Source organism: Typopeltis vanoorti, chromosome 13, assembly GCF_054136105.1.
Source record: "Typopeltis vanoorti isolate ZY-2024b chromosome 13, IOZ_Tvanoo_1.0, whole genome shotgun sequence".
In the NCBI taxonomy this organism is placed as follows: domain Eukaryota; kingdom Metazoa; phylum Arthropoda; class Arachnida; order Uropygi; family Thelyphonidae; genus Typopeltis; species Typopeltis vanoorti.
In genome coordinates, this window is record NC_143561.1 from 37,784,447 (window position 1) to 37,798,272 (window position 13,826).

The 13,826-nt window shown below is 34.8% G+C and overlaps 1 protein-coding gene across 1 annotated transcript in view; it reads left to right on the top strand.

Annotated features, from left to right (window-relative positions):
* Positions 1-13,826, top strand: part of eIF2A (eukaryotic translation initiation factor 2A) — a 270,564-nt gene that overhangs the window by 92,210 nt on the left and 164,528 nt on the right. Inside the window, exon 7 of the mRNA XM_090402822.1 lies at positions 719-819. Within this exon, the coding sequence (XP_090258948.1) occupies positions 719-819 (101 nt within the window). The remainder of the gene's footprint in view (positions 1-718; positions 820-13,826) is intronic.

Genomic DNA, 13,826 nt, shown 5'->3' on the forward strand with positions numbered 1-13,826 from the left:
ATTCAAATTCTCAATCTGTCTTCATAATCTCTATTCCACAATCCTAATGTCATTCTTGACATTTTCCTTTGCACTCTCTCCAATATATCAGAATCACAAAACACACTCGTACAGTGTTGTTAATTCATACCATACATTCCCATTCTAACTTCAGTTTTGTTTGTTCTGGTAAATTGTATACCTTATGAGTTCTGAAATGCACTTATTAATATATACAATTTATTAAATTGTATATATTAATAAGATGTTCTGACTTCTGCTTACAGATCACTAGTCATTGTTTTGTAACTTCACTTAACTTTATACCTTAGGAACTGCTTCCCAAGAAAAGCATACAATATTCAGTGGATGATGCACAGAAGGCAATATACATATTTGTGTACTTGTATAAGACTGGAGATAATAGATGGTTCCTATATTCTGGAGCCTTCATACTTCTTGGTCATTTTCTGGTGCCATTTTCTCACACCTTCTTGAAGTTTACTGACCTTTTCATTTAGATTTCTTACAATTTTATTATATTTGTGTGTGTGGAGAGAGATTCAATTTTAAATGTATTTATTCAGAACAGCATCTTACTTATATTTCAGAAATTTGTCATTACACAGATGTCGTTTTGCTAATAACACCAGAATAGGATTTTATTATTATTCTCCAATACTGATTTTGAGGGTATTTCTTAATAGTCAGTTTAATTTTTTAATTTTTTTTATTTTAGATAAAATAGCCAAAAAAATTTTCATGCAGAAGGTTGTAGATTTTAGTGTTGCTCCTGGTTCTTCTCCTTATCACACAGCCTGCTATGTTCCTGGTATTAAGGTAAATTATTAATAATTGGAAAATAAAAGTTCATGTATTGATTAAAATAGTGTATTTATGCAAGTATTCTAATTAGCTATTATGAATATAATATAATTTAAACAAATTATATCCATATTTTACTTCAGGATGAAAGAAAACAGTAATTGAAATGAAGTTATCTCCATTTCAACTGCTGTTTTTATCTATTATCTACTACTACTATTATCTTCACTGTAATGTTTATTTACTAACAGTGGTAGACTTCATTACAAGTTTTACTAAGTATCTACTTAGTATAACAAAAACATATGCTTATCTAGCATACAAGAAAGTGTGTTGCCTTTCATGTAATTAGTTTTTAATTACATGAAAGGCAGTTTTTAATGTGTGTCTTTATCGATGTCCAGTAAGAATCCTTTGTTGATTCAAAGTTAATTTGGTGGCAAAAATCTTATTAAAAATGAAGATATTAGAAAGGAATTTGACAGTGTTAGCATTCAAGAATGAATATGCACTGCTAATGTACTGTAGTGTGATCACTTAAACAGGAGAGGAAAGGTTAGCAAAAAAAGGTGTTTAATACAAGAACATAATGCAGAGGGAGAGGAGTTCTAGATTTGAAATCTAAGTGATTGAGTAGTTCTTTAGAAGATCAGAATATAAGATCTGACACTGTGAGTCCTGATCAATGACAAATTGATTCAAAAGAAAATTGTTACTAATAACAGAGTGCAAACTTAATAATGATGTACCATCCATCTGTGCACGTGCACCTTTCCAAATAAAAATAAATATTCTTTTATGGTTAATGCTGTTTACATGTTTTACCATGTTAAAATTTCTGAACTATGTGTTAAATTGTAAAAGCAACAAATGAAAAAAGTGGTTCTTGTTGAAGATCTGAACAACCGAGTACGAAATGAATCCCACCATATAGGAACATTTTGAGGAAGGGGCAAAGCTACTAACACCATATTTCAACATAACGATGTGCACAAATTCACATGGAGAAAAGCCTCATTGATTATATCATTGTTGATAGTGATATCATAATACTAGATCAAGATGCAATAGTGTATAGAGGATTTGAAATGGGAAGTAACCATTACTTAGTACTAAGCAGGATAAAAAAAGATATTACATTGAAAAGAACAGTATATAAAAAAGATTTTTAAAAAAAAAAATAAAGTTCAGCATCTTTTACAGGTACATCGTAAACTCAACTATGCAAACATTACTGAGGAAAATTTGAAGGAGTTCGAAAACAAGAACTGTTGAAGTCTCAGTGACAAACTTTGAAGAAGACATTGATTCAGCTAGGGAGGTATGTGGTGAAGTTTTCTGCAAAGATAGAAACATAAGAACACCATGAAGGTGTTCTTATGCTTCTTACACACAGGAAGTTAAAGCAGTCCTGGAAAAGAAGTTGGAGACTATTGAAGAAGCTTAGAAATGGAGGAAAGAGTACTGAAGGAATTAAGGATGATAAAAGATGGCATAAAACTGAAGGTAAAGATAACCTAGATGTCTGGAGTAATTACTTTGAAAGATTGTTAAATGAACCAAGCAGTGACAAAACCATAGTAGAAAATTAATTAAATTAAGGGGAAATTAGATCCCACATTGTTTTAAAACTGAATAAGAAACTCAAAGATTGGAATCAGAGAGTTTCATGCCGAATATAGTATAAAAAACTATAAAAATATCGGTGAGTACTAGCGTGAGCCAAATGCAAGTATTCCTAGAACGTGGTACAAACACAGGCAACTCGTTGCAAAGGTGGGGAAAGTTCTGATCGCTATTTTTGGTATTTTCCATAATGTAAAAACACATTTCCTAGGAAATGTATGCTATTTTGTTATTACATTATGGTGGGAGGTCACTACCCAGACCGGTTTCAGCCTTTATTGAGGCTTCATCAGTGAGTAGCTAGACCAAATTAATACCAAAGGGTATAGCAAAAAGAACTTATATGCTCTGCTATGCACATTGTCCAAAAGGTGCACCCATTAAGTTACTTAAATATAAAGAGACAACAGGTTTCATTTTGGCGATATAAATATTAATTAAATTAAGGGGAAATTAGATCCCACATTGTTTTAAAACCGAATAAAAAACTCAAAGATTGGAATCAGAGAGTTTCATGCCGAATATAGTATAAAAAACTATAAAAATATCGGCGAGTACTAGCGTGAGCCAAATGCAAGTAGTCTTAGAACGTAGTACAAACACGGGCAACTTGTTGCAAAGTTTCCCGTTAATTTAATTAATGTTTATATCACCGAAATGAAGCCTGTTGCCTCTTTATATTTAAGTAGCATAGTAGAAAATTTTCAAGAGGAATGCAAAGAAGAGTACATAATCAATACTTGAGGTAGAAAAACTGTCAAAAACTTGAAATGTGGAAAGACAGTTGGAGTAGATGATATTCAACTAGAAATTCTCAAGTATGGAGGTATAAAAATTTTGCAGAAAGTTTTGCTACACTGCATAATTCAGAGGCCCTGGACAGAAGGTCGAATTCTCAATGAGTGGAGTAGAGCTGTCAGTACCTGTCTATAAAAAAAGGGAATAAACCTGAATGTGAGAATTATAGATTAATTTTTCTACTAAGTGTTTTAGGTAAGATTTATGCAAGCATTCTGGGAAAGAGGTTGAGAAAGATTGTGGAAGAGAAACTTGGAGAAGAACAAGCTGGATTCGTGCCAAATAGAAGTTGTCAGCAGCAGATTTTCACTTTAATACAAATAGTTAAATAATCATGGAAATATGACAAGGATTTCTATTGAACTATAAGTTTTATTGATCTGGAAAAGGCATTTGAATTGAAAGGAATACAGGAAGATGGTTTTATGTAAAATCAGGTGTAAAAGAAGGATGCACATTATCCTCACTCTCTTCATCATCTATATTGATCACATTATGAAAGAGAGTGACATTAAGCATATTAAAATCTGAGATATCAAACATAGCACTTTGCTTTGTGCAGATGATGATGTACTCCTAAACACATCAACCGTAAGTCTTCCAGTTTCTTTAACTAAATTGAATAACAGCTGTAACAAATTATGCATGAAAATCATAATTTGTTACAGCTGTTACAAAAAGACCAAAACTATGAAAATAGTCAGTAACATAGAAAACTTAAGATGCATTCTCAGTGGAGTGCCTATAGAACAATAAAATATATCAGCTATTTAGGCAGTTTTTAGTTAACATGGTAAGTTAAATCTGGAAATATACAACAGAATAAGCAAATCAGGTATGGTGAGTTGCCTGCTGATCAAATCTATGTGGAATAAGAGAGAAATTAGTCAAAATACCAAATTAGCAGTATTCAAACCAGATTTAATTTGTGGATCCGAGACTTGGGTTAGAAATAAAACACTCGAGAGACCAAAAATATAAGGGTTCTGAGAAAAATTCGGAGAGTGAATAGATGGCATCAATCGCAGAATCCTATTAAAAATGAGGATATTAGAAACGAACTTGACACTATTAGCATTCAAGCATATGTAAGCAGAGCTAATCTGAGTTGATATCACAGTTAAATAGAATGGTTGAGGAAAGATTAACAAAACAGTTTTTTGATGCCAAGATGGCAGGTAAGAGAATCAGAGGAAGACAAATGTCTAGGTGAATTGATTCATATCAGCGGTGCCTTAGAAGAATGAAATGTAAGATATGACAAAATCTTAGAGTGCTCAGAAGTAATAGAGTAATTTGGAGGAAAATTGTCATCATCAAATGCCTGATATGTATCCTCAGGAACTGTACAGGATAATTATCATAGTACTACATGAAAAAGTTACACCATTACTTCCAATCAACAATTTTCCTCCTAATTAATGTGCTATCTATCAAGACTCCAACATTATCAGATCTTATATTTCTGTCTTTTAAGGCACTTTTTCTGTATCAGTCCATCTATATGTTTGTATTCCTCCGGATCTCTTTCCTCTTCCATTCTATTTAAGTGACCATAGCACCTCAGATCAGCTCTACTAACACATCCCTGAAAGCTAACAATGGCACATTCTTTTCTAATATCTTCATTTTTAATGTGATACTGCCATTGATGCCATCTGTTGACTCCACTAATCTTTCTCAGAACTTTCTTGTCACAGGTTTTCGGTCTTTGATCTAGTGTTTTATTTTTAACCCAACTGTCAAATCCAGTTAAAATTGATTTGAGCACTGTCTTGTATCCAGCTAATTTAGTGTTTTGACTAATTTCTTAATTATTCCATAAAAAATTATTCAGCTGACTTCCTACATACCAGCTTTACTAATTCTGTTGTCTATTTCCATATTTAATTTGCCATCTTTACTAAAAGTTTTGCTTAAAGAGCTGAAATGTTTTACTTGTTCTATAGATTTGTCATTCAGGATACAGTTGAGGTTTTCAGTGCTTCTGGCTATTTTCATTGTCTTTATATTTCTGATTTTCCTACCAAATTTTTTAGGGAATCTTAAAGACTTGTACTGGATTTATTTAGAAGTATAACATCATCTGCATTAAGTTTATTTATTTATTCTTATTGCAAAAGGAATACAAAGCAGTTTCAGGTCAATGTCCAGTCCAGAAAGCCAATCCACGGCCTCATCTATCACCTTGTGGATGCCCTGGAGGTCACCACCACCATGAAATCGGTGCCTTGGGCAGTCATTCACAATAATAGTGATCGTCTTGGCCACGGGGAAACAGTGACAATAATGATGGTCTCACAGTCTCCATTTATGTAGTAGGTGGGCACATCTGTCCTGGTTAGTTCTGATGTTATATAGTTCAGATCTTATATTTCTATCGTCTAAGGCACTTTGTACCATACCGATCCACCTATATCTTGGTCTTCCTCTTGGTCTTTTTCCTGCCAGCCTGACAGAGAACACTTATTTTACTAATTTTTCCTCGCCCATTCTGTTTAAATGACCATACCACCTGAGATTAGCTCTGCTAATGTATTCCTGGATGCTGACAATGTCAAGTTCTTTCCTAATATCCTTGTTTTTAATATGATATTGCCATTGATGCCATCTGTTCATGCCCCTAATCTTTCTTAGGACTCTCATATTTGTGATCTCTAGTCTTTGGTCAAGTGTTTTAACCCAGCTCACAGATCCATAAGTTACAATTGGTGTGAACACTGTCTTGTATACAACTAATTTAGTGTTTTGGCTAATTTCTCTCTTATTCCATATAAATTTATTCAATTGACTTCTTACCATGCTAATTAAATGTAAACATTTAATTTACCATCTTCACTAAAAATAATGCCTAAGTAGCTGAAATGTTTTACTTTCACAATACATATTTTCAATGTTTTGGCCTATTTTCATTGTCTTTGTCTTTTTAATGCTGACCTTCATACAATAACTATTACACAACAGTTATTCAATTTAGTCAGGCAGTCTTGCAAACTTGTAGTGGATTTATTTAGAAGTATAACATCATCCGCATAAAGCAAAGAGCTGACATTAACATCTTCAATTTTGATATGAGGTTTAATACCACTTTCCTTCATAATGTGATCCATATAGATAATGAATAACAGAGGGGATAATGAACATCCTTGTCTGACACCAGATTTAACGTTAAACCCCCTTCTTGTACTTCCTTCAATTTAACTGCTAACTTAACTCAAATAAAGACAAAGTATTGCTTGATGTAATGCCCCGTTGACACCATATAACTGTAACATTTTGAATAACTCCTCTCTTGGCACCTTGTCATATGCCTTCCAGATCGACATAATTTAAATACAGATCTTTGTTATATTCCCATGATTTCTCAACTATCTGTCATAAAGTAAAAATCTGATCCTGACAGCCTCTCTTTGGCATGATTCAAGCTTGTTCTTCACCAAGTTTCCCTTTTATAATCCTTCTCAACTGTTTCTCAAGTAGCCTTGCATAAATCTTACCAGGAACACTCAGTAGAGAAATACCTCTGCAAATTTCATTTTCAGTTTTATTTCCCTTTTTGTATATGGTACTATTAGAGCTCTACTCCAATCATCTGGAAATTATTCCTCTGTCCAGGCCTTCTGAACTATGCAGTGCAGCCACTGTAAGACACTTCAACATTTCTGGTTGAATATCATCTACTCTAGCTGCCTTTCCATGTTTCAGGCTTCTGATGGCCTTTACTACTTGAAGTATGGATACATATTCCTGATTGCATGTTTTTTTTTTTTTATGTGCTGTCACCGCTTGTTTCATTTAGCAGTTTTTTCGAAGTAATTGATGTATGGATATCTTTATTACAAAGTAATTAAGATCCATACATCAAGGATATCTTTTTTCTCCAGTTTACATGTCACCTTTATCATCCCTAATTCCTTATAAAGGTGACATGTAAACTGGAGAAAAAGAAATCTTTGATGTATGGAGTAATTACTTTAAAAAATTGCTAAATGAAACAAGCAGTGACAGCACAGTGGTAAAAAAAAAAAAAAAAAAAAAAAAAAAAAAAAAACCTTGATCATTTTTAATTCCTTTTACAGCACTCTTTCCTCTATTTCTGAGCTTCAACACCTTCAGAATATTTTGTCTCATTCTTGATATTCATTTTCTATTGTCTTACCAAAGTCCTCCCATGACTTAGCCAGTTTTACATAGTATTTAGCTTTCTTGCATTTGTCTCTGTATTCTCTAAGAGCACAAGCTGACTTATTTGCCAGGAACTTTTGATATGCTGTCTTCTTTTTCTTCAGTGACTCTTTAACTTCCTGCATCCACCATGAAGTTCTGATTTTTTTCTATCCTTGCAGACAACCTCACCACATGCCTCTCTGGCTGAATCAATCGGTGTTTTCTTCAGGGCTTGTCACTGAAGAAAAAGAAGAATCTCCAAGGTTTTGTTCCTGTTCCTAAACTCTTTTTCATTTTTTCTTGAATAATCTTTGTGTATTTTAGTCTGCAGTTTACATCTGAGAGCTGCTCAACTTTTATTCGCTTTAAAACTTTCTTACATGTTTTTCTTTTCAATATGAAATTCAATATTATCCTGTTCAAGACTAAATGGTGATCACTTCCAATTTCAAATCCTCTGTACACTCTTGTGTCCTGCACCAGACAGAAAACATCACTATCAACAATAACATAGTCAATGAGACTTTTGTTATTCCTTGCCTCTTCTCTCCATGTGAATTTGTGCACATTTTTATGTTGGAACATGGTGTTAGGTAATAACCAGTCCATGTCCTTGAGCAGAAATCCAACCGGTATTTGCCATTATTATTAGCTTTGCTCTTTTCTTCAAATTTTCCCAAAATATTTCTGTATGTCTCACAATCATTTCTTACTCTGCTATTTAGATCTCCAACATCAACTGTCAACAATAATCAACAATATGATGTTGATAGATGACCAAATCTTCCTAGGAAGAACAAAACCATCCTGCAGAGCATAGGGATCTTCAACCAGGAAGCCATTTATTGGAAGATTGTTGGACCATTGTTCTCTCCACATGTCAGGTGTTGATGGTAAGACAGCTAAAAAGAGTTTATTCATGGACCAGAAAGGGTTTCTTGATTTTAGCTGAAGACTAAGTGAATTTATGAGAGTTTGGTGCAGGAGCAGATTGCTCGTTACTTTATTAAATTCTTTAATCGAGGCTTGTCTTCTCCATATATTTGATGGAGCAATGTTAGATAAGACAGGCAGCAGGGGAGAGAGGGGTACTTCTCAGTGTCACACTAATTGTGCACATGGTAGAATTTAGCTGGGTGTCTATAATGTTAGTGTGCGCACTTCATTCCCAGACGGGGGCACAGTATTCTGCTGCAGAGAATGCGAGGGCTAGTGCAGATGATCTTAGGACTTCTGCATCACAATCTCAGATTGTTCCAGCAAGCCTTGAAATGATATTTCTCATTTTAATTTTGTTGGACAGTTTGGTGATGTGCTTTTTATAGAGTGAGCCTGGCTTCTGTCCAGGCTCACTCTAAGGGGTTTAGGGTGAGGCTATGGTCTACCATTTTGCAACAGAAAGAGAGGTTGGGGTAGCGATTTGCCTCTGCATTGTTCAGGTGGAATGCTGTGGACAGTTTTTGTTGGATTTGGATTCAGGCACCAATGCTTGAAGGATGTTTAGGTCTGTGTTCAAGGTTGTTTCCAGGTTGGCAAAGGAGGTAAATTGGTGTAGGATTGCTAGGTCATCAGCGTACATATATTTTCTTGAGCTGGTATGTTGTAAGTCAGACATGTAGATATTAAAGAGTAAAGAGACTGGCACAGAGCCCTGTGGGAGACCATTGTTGAGGAATCTCGGCCTGCCCTTTTTTCCACCAATGTGGACACGGATCTTTGTGTTGGAAAGTTTTTTTACACCTTATAATATTGCCTAGATTTAGAGGAGCCCCCTGATCCAGACTGTCACAAGCTGATGTTAGGTCAATGAAAGTGACTCTAGATTTAAGTTTCTTCTGGAAGCCTGCTTAAATCTGTGTTGTCAGGGCCAGGACTTGGTCACAGCAACTTCTTCCCACCTGAAGCCAGCTTGTTCAATCTGGAGTGCTCTTTCAATCAGTGGTGAAATTCTTTTAAGGAGAATTCTTTCAAAGAGCTTAGAGGTGGAGCATAGCAAGGAGATAGGTCATAGATTTCTGACATTATTTGGATCTTTCCCTGATTTGGGCACAGCAATTATTTTGGCTTCCTGCCACAGTTTTGGTAATTTTCCAGTTGTTATATGCATAAAGTAAAGAGCTAAGATTATCATCATCAATTTTGATATCAGATTTAATATCATTTTCCTTCATAGTGTGATCTACATAGATAATGAATAACAGTGGAGATAATGCGCACCCTTGTCGCACACCTGATTTTACCTCAAACCCTTTCCCTGTACTTCTAAAATTCTAACTGCTGATTTCTAGCATAAATAGACTTGTATTGTTCAATATAATGTCCCATTTCCACCATATAATTGTAGCATTTTGAAGAGCTTTACTCTTGGCACCTTGCCATATGCCTTTTTTCCAGATCAACAAAAATACAAATCTTTGTTATATTCCCAAGGTTTCTCAACTATTTTGTTTTAAATATAGAAATATGATCCTGACAACCTGTATTTGATATTTATTGTCTGTGTTCTTACCAAAGTCTTCCTATGATTTTGTTTTGCTAGTTTTAAACTTGCTTCACTTTCTTTCTCTGTATTCCCTAAAAGCACAAGGTGACTTACTTACCATGAACTTTGATATGCTTTCTTCTTTTCCTTGCTTGTCTCTAACTTCCTGAATCCACCATGGAGTTCTGATTTGTCTATCATTGCAGATTTCCTCACCACATGCCTCTCTGGCTGAATTGACCAGTTTTCTTTAGAGTTTGCCACTGAATTTCCAAGATTTGGTTCCTGTTCTCAAACTCTACCATTTTTTCTTGAATAATATTTGTGTATTTGAGTCTACAGTTCACCTCTGAAAGTTACTCAACTTTGATTTGTTTTAAAATTTTGTTACTCTTTTCAGTATATGAAATTCAATGTTTTCCTGCTCAAAACTAGATAGTGATCTCTTCCAATTTCAAATCCTCTGTATACTCTTTTATCCTGAACCAATGGGAAAACATTACTATCAACTATAACATAGTGAGACATTGTATTTCTTGCATCTTCTCTTCATGTGAATATGTGCACATTTTTATGTTGGAATATGGTGTTAGTAATAACTAATCCATTCCCTGAACAGAAATCCAGCATGCATTTAACATTATTATTAGCTTAGAAATTTTCTCCAAATTTTCCCAAAACATTTCTATGCCTGGTAATCATTTCCTACTCTCTTGTTTAGATCTCCAACAAGGACCAATTTTTCATTTTTTTATTGTGCCAGCTGCCTTCAATGCCTCAAAAAAATTCCTCCATTTCTTCCATGGTAGAACCTTCTGTGAGACCATAAGCACAGATAAAGTCTGTGTTCAGTTCCCTATTCTGATATTTTCTCATATCACTCTAATTGATATTTCCTGCCATTCCAGAAGATTATCTCATATTTAGTGTTGAATACTATAGCTATTACTTCTTTTTCCTAATTATTATTGCCTGAATATAACATTTTGTATTTGTTGCTTAGAAAGATCTCATCTGTTTTTGCCTTCTTTGTGTCAGTCATGCATATTATGTAATCTGGTACTTATCCAATTCTTCTGGTAATTCCATTTCTTTTCCATTATGCTTCTTAAATTGACAGTACTGATGTTGAGTTGGGATGTGTTCCAGGAGGAAAATAGGAGATTAATAATAATGTAAACTTAATCATCTAGTGGTGTCATAGTAACCTGAACACCTCTTGGGATATATATCAGGAAATTGATGATGATGACAAATGTAGAATATTGCCATGCTTGACACATTGACTTTCAAAACGCATGTTTCATATGAAATGGTTCCATTGAACTTTTTACATGCAAGCAGTACGTGGACATATTTTCAGCTTTGAAGCATAATGAAGATCCATAAATGTAACTATGGCTTGTAGGTTTTTGCTGCTTATGGATTTTGATACCACCTAAGAATCCTCTTAAAAATGAATACATAGAAAAATGCAAGTTATTTCATATAGTAGACAAAAACATTCTTGTGAATGAAAAGTTTTTATTTTCTCTGTGTATCTCTTTATCTCTGATTAGTTCTTCTTTTTTTGGTTTCTAATTTTTTTCATTATCAGTAATTGTTACAATGCCTGTTGATATTTTCATCCTTGAACTCACCAAGCCAAGTTTTGCTTAATATATTTAGACATGTTCTGCAAATTATGGCAAATTATTTGCAGACTGGCTGGATTGATTTCTTTCAGCATTTGTTCCACTTGGACTGTTTACAGAGACAGAATGTTTTGAAATTATATCCAGTTGGAGCTGAGAAGTATCTTGGCTCCAACTGAATGGAATTTAATAAAAGTTGATATTTAAGATAGTGCATGTACAAGAACATGTTCATGTTATTCTTCAGTTGCAGTTTGATCATTTTTATTGGAAAAAATTGGCAGAGCATTTCAAGTTGATGGTAATAATTTGATACTAGTTGGAATTTAATATTCAGTAACCAAGTCATATCAGTTTTGGTTTCCATAGGACTATTTGCATTAGCAAAAAATAAATAAATAAAATAAAATAAATAGATTAATAAATTCTTCCCCTTTCCACTTGAATATTGCAGCTAAAGAGGTAAAAGATGCCTTTTGGTTGAAAAAAATATCTGCACCTGAATACCACACACACACACATGGACATTTAATAAGAGTTCTTCAAGTGAGGATAAATCAGCTGGTGTTGTACAGAGGAGGTGGTACAATTTTCTGTCTCCTAAAACAGAGTTCGACACACACACACACACACAATCTGAAGAATCTGATAGCCTTAGCAAGATCCTAAACAATGATAATAGCCCTTTAAAGAGACATATCTACACATTTTTGTTTATTAGTTGAGAGCATTTATACTCTCCAACTAACAGGCTGTGGTTATTATTACTACTACTAGCTACTTCAAGGAGTCTTAGACTCATTGAGGGAGGCTCTAAACATCATTATCTATCATGTTTTGCTTTGAATTCATTCACAGTCATGGCACCCACAACAGACTCTGGCAACCTAGTTCTAACACCCTTGCTAACTACACTCTTACTCAGTTTCCATGAATGGCCCCTAGATCTCCCACAACCAGACCTGTTGTGAAAATTTCCTCTGAATTAATCTTCTAAAAACCCCCAAGTAATTTGTATGTCTCAATCATCGTCCCTTTTCCACCTATCAAACAGTTTCTGTAACCCACAAATCTTCAACCTTTTCTCGTAAGGTTCATTCCATAGACCTGCTACCATCTTGGTCACTTGCCTCTTGATCATCTCCACCTCCTCATCACCAAAAATCCCTGGCACCCAGATCTGCACACTGTAGTCAAGATGGGGTCTTATCAAGGCTCGATAAAGAGGATCAATAATCTGCTTGTCTCTACTCATCAAAGTAATCTGAAGACCTTCTTTAGCCACTTTGCTATGTGCCTCCACTAACACTCCCAAGTCTCTGGCTTCATCACTTTCCTGGAGTACAGTTCCACCAATATGGTATACAGCTGGTAATCTTTTCATCCCAAAATGCATAGCCTTACATTTTGCTACATTAAAATAACATCCAGTCTGCCAATATATTCAAAATCCTGCAAAATTTTGACATCATCTGTATTAACTATTGCTCTACCCAGCTTTGCATCATCAGCAAATAACTAAACAGTTCCTCTCAGATCCTTTTTTTTATATATATCATTAATGAAAAAATTAAATGGTAGCAGTCCAAGAACAGAACTCTGTGGCACACCACTAATCACAGGCCTTCTTTTGGGCTCTACTCCTGAATTAACTACTCTGATATCTCTCCATCAACCACCCTTCTATCCATCTCACCAACCCTATATCCATTCCCATGTGCTGCAGTTTACTGATTATAATTCCATGTGTTATCCTGTCAAAGGCCTTGGCAAGGTCCAGTAGAATCACTGTAAACCCATTACCCTTTTCAGCTGTCACTGTATTATAAAGTGTGAGCAAGTTACTGAGGCATGACCTACCCTTTACAAAACCATTCTCCCCCCCCCCCCAATACAGTATCCTATTTCCATTTATCCATTCCTGTGTTTTGCTCTTGACCAGCTTCTCCAGTACTTTTGACGACAACTCCTGATATGCTGATTGGTTGGTGATTTGCTACATCAGTCTTTGAGCCTCCTTTATGCAATGGAATTATTTTCCCCTCTTTTCATCCTCTTGGGACTAACCCAGAATTGAGACTTAGATAAAACAATATGGTCAAAGGCGACAATTCCCTCACCACTTCACGTAAAACTTGAGCTGGTATACCCTCCAATCCCACAGCTGTATTCACATTAAGGTTCTGTAATATGCTATGCACCTCTATTTCATTTACCTCAGTTCCCGTATAAACCTTTGGCTCTCTCTCTCATTCCTGCAATATCACCACCTGGATGATATACTGTTGCACTTTCAATGTCTTTTGTGATCCAGA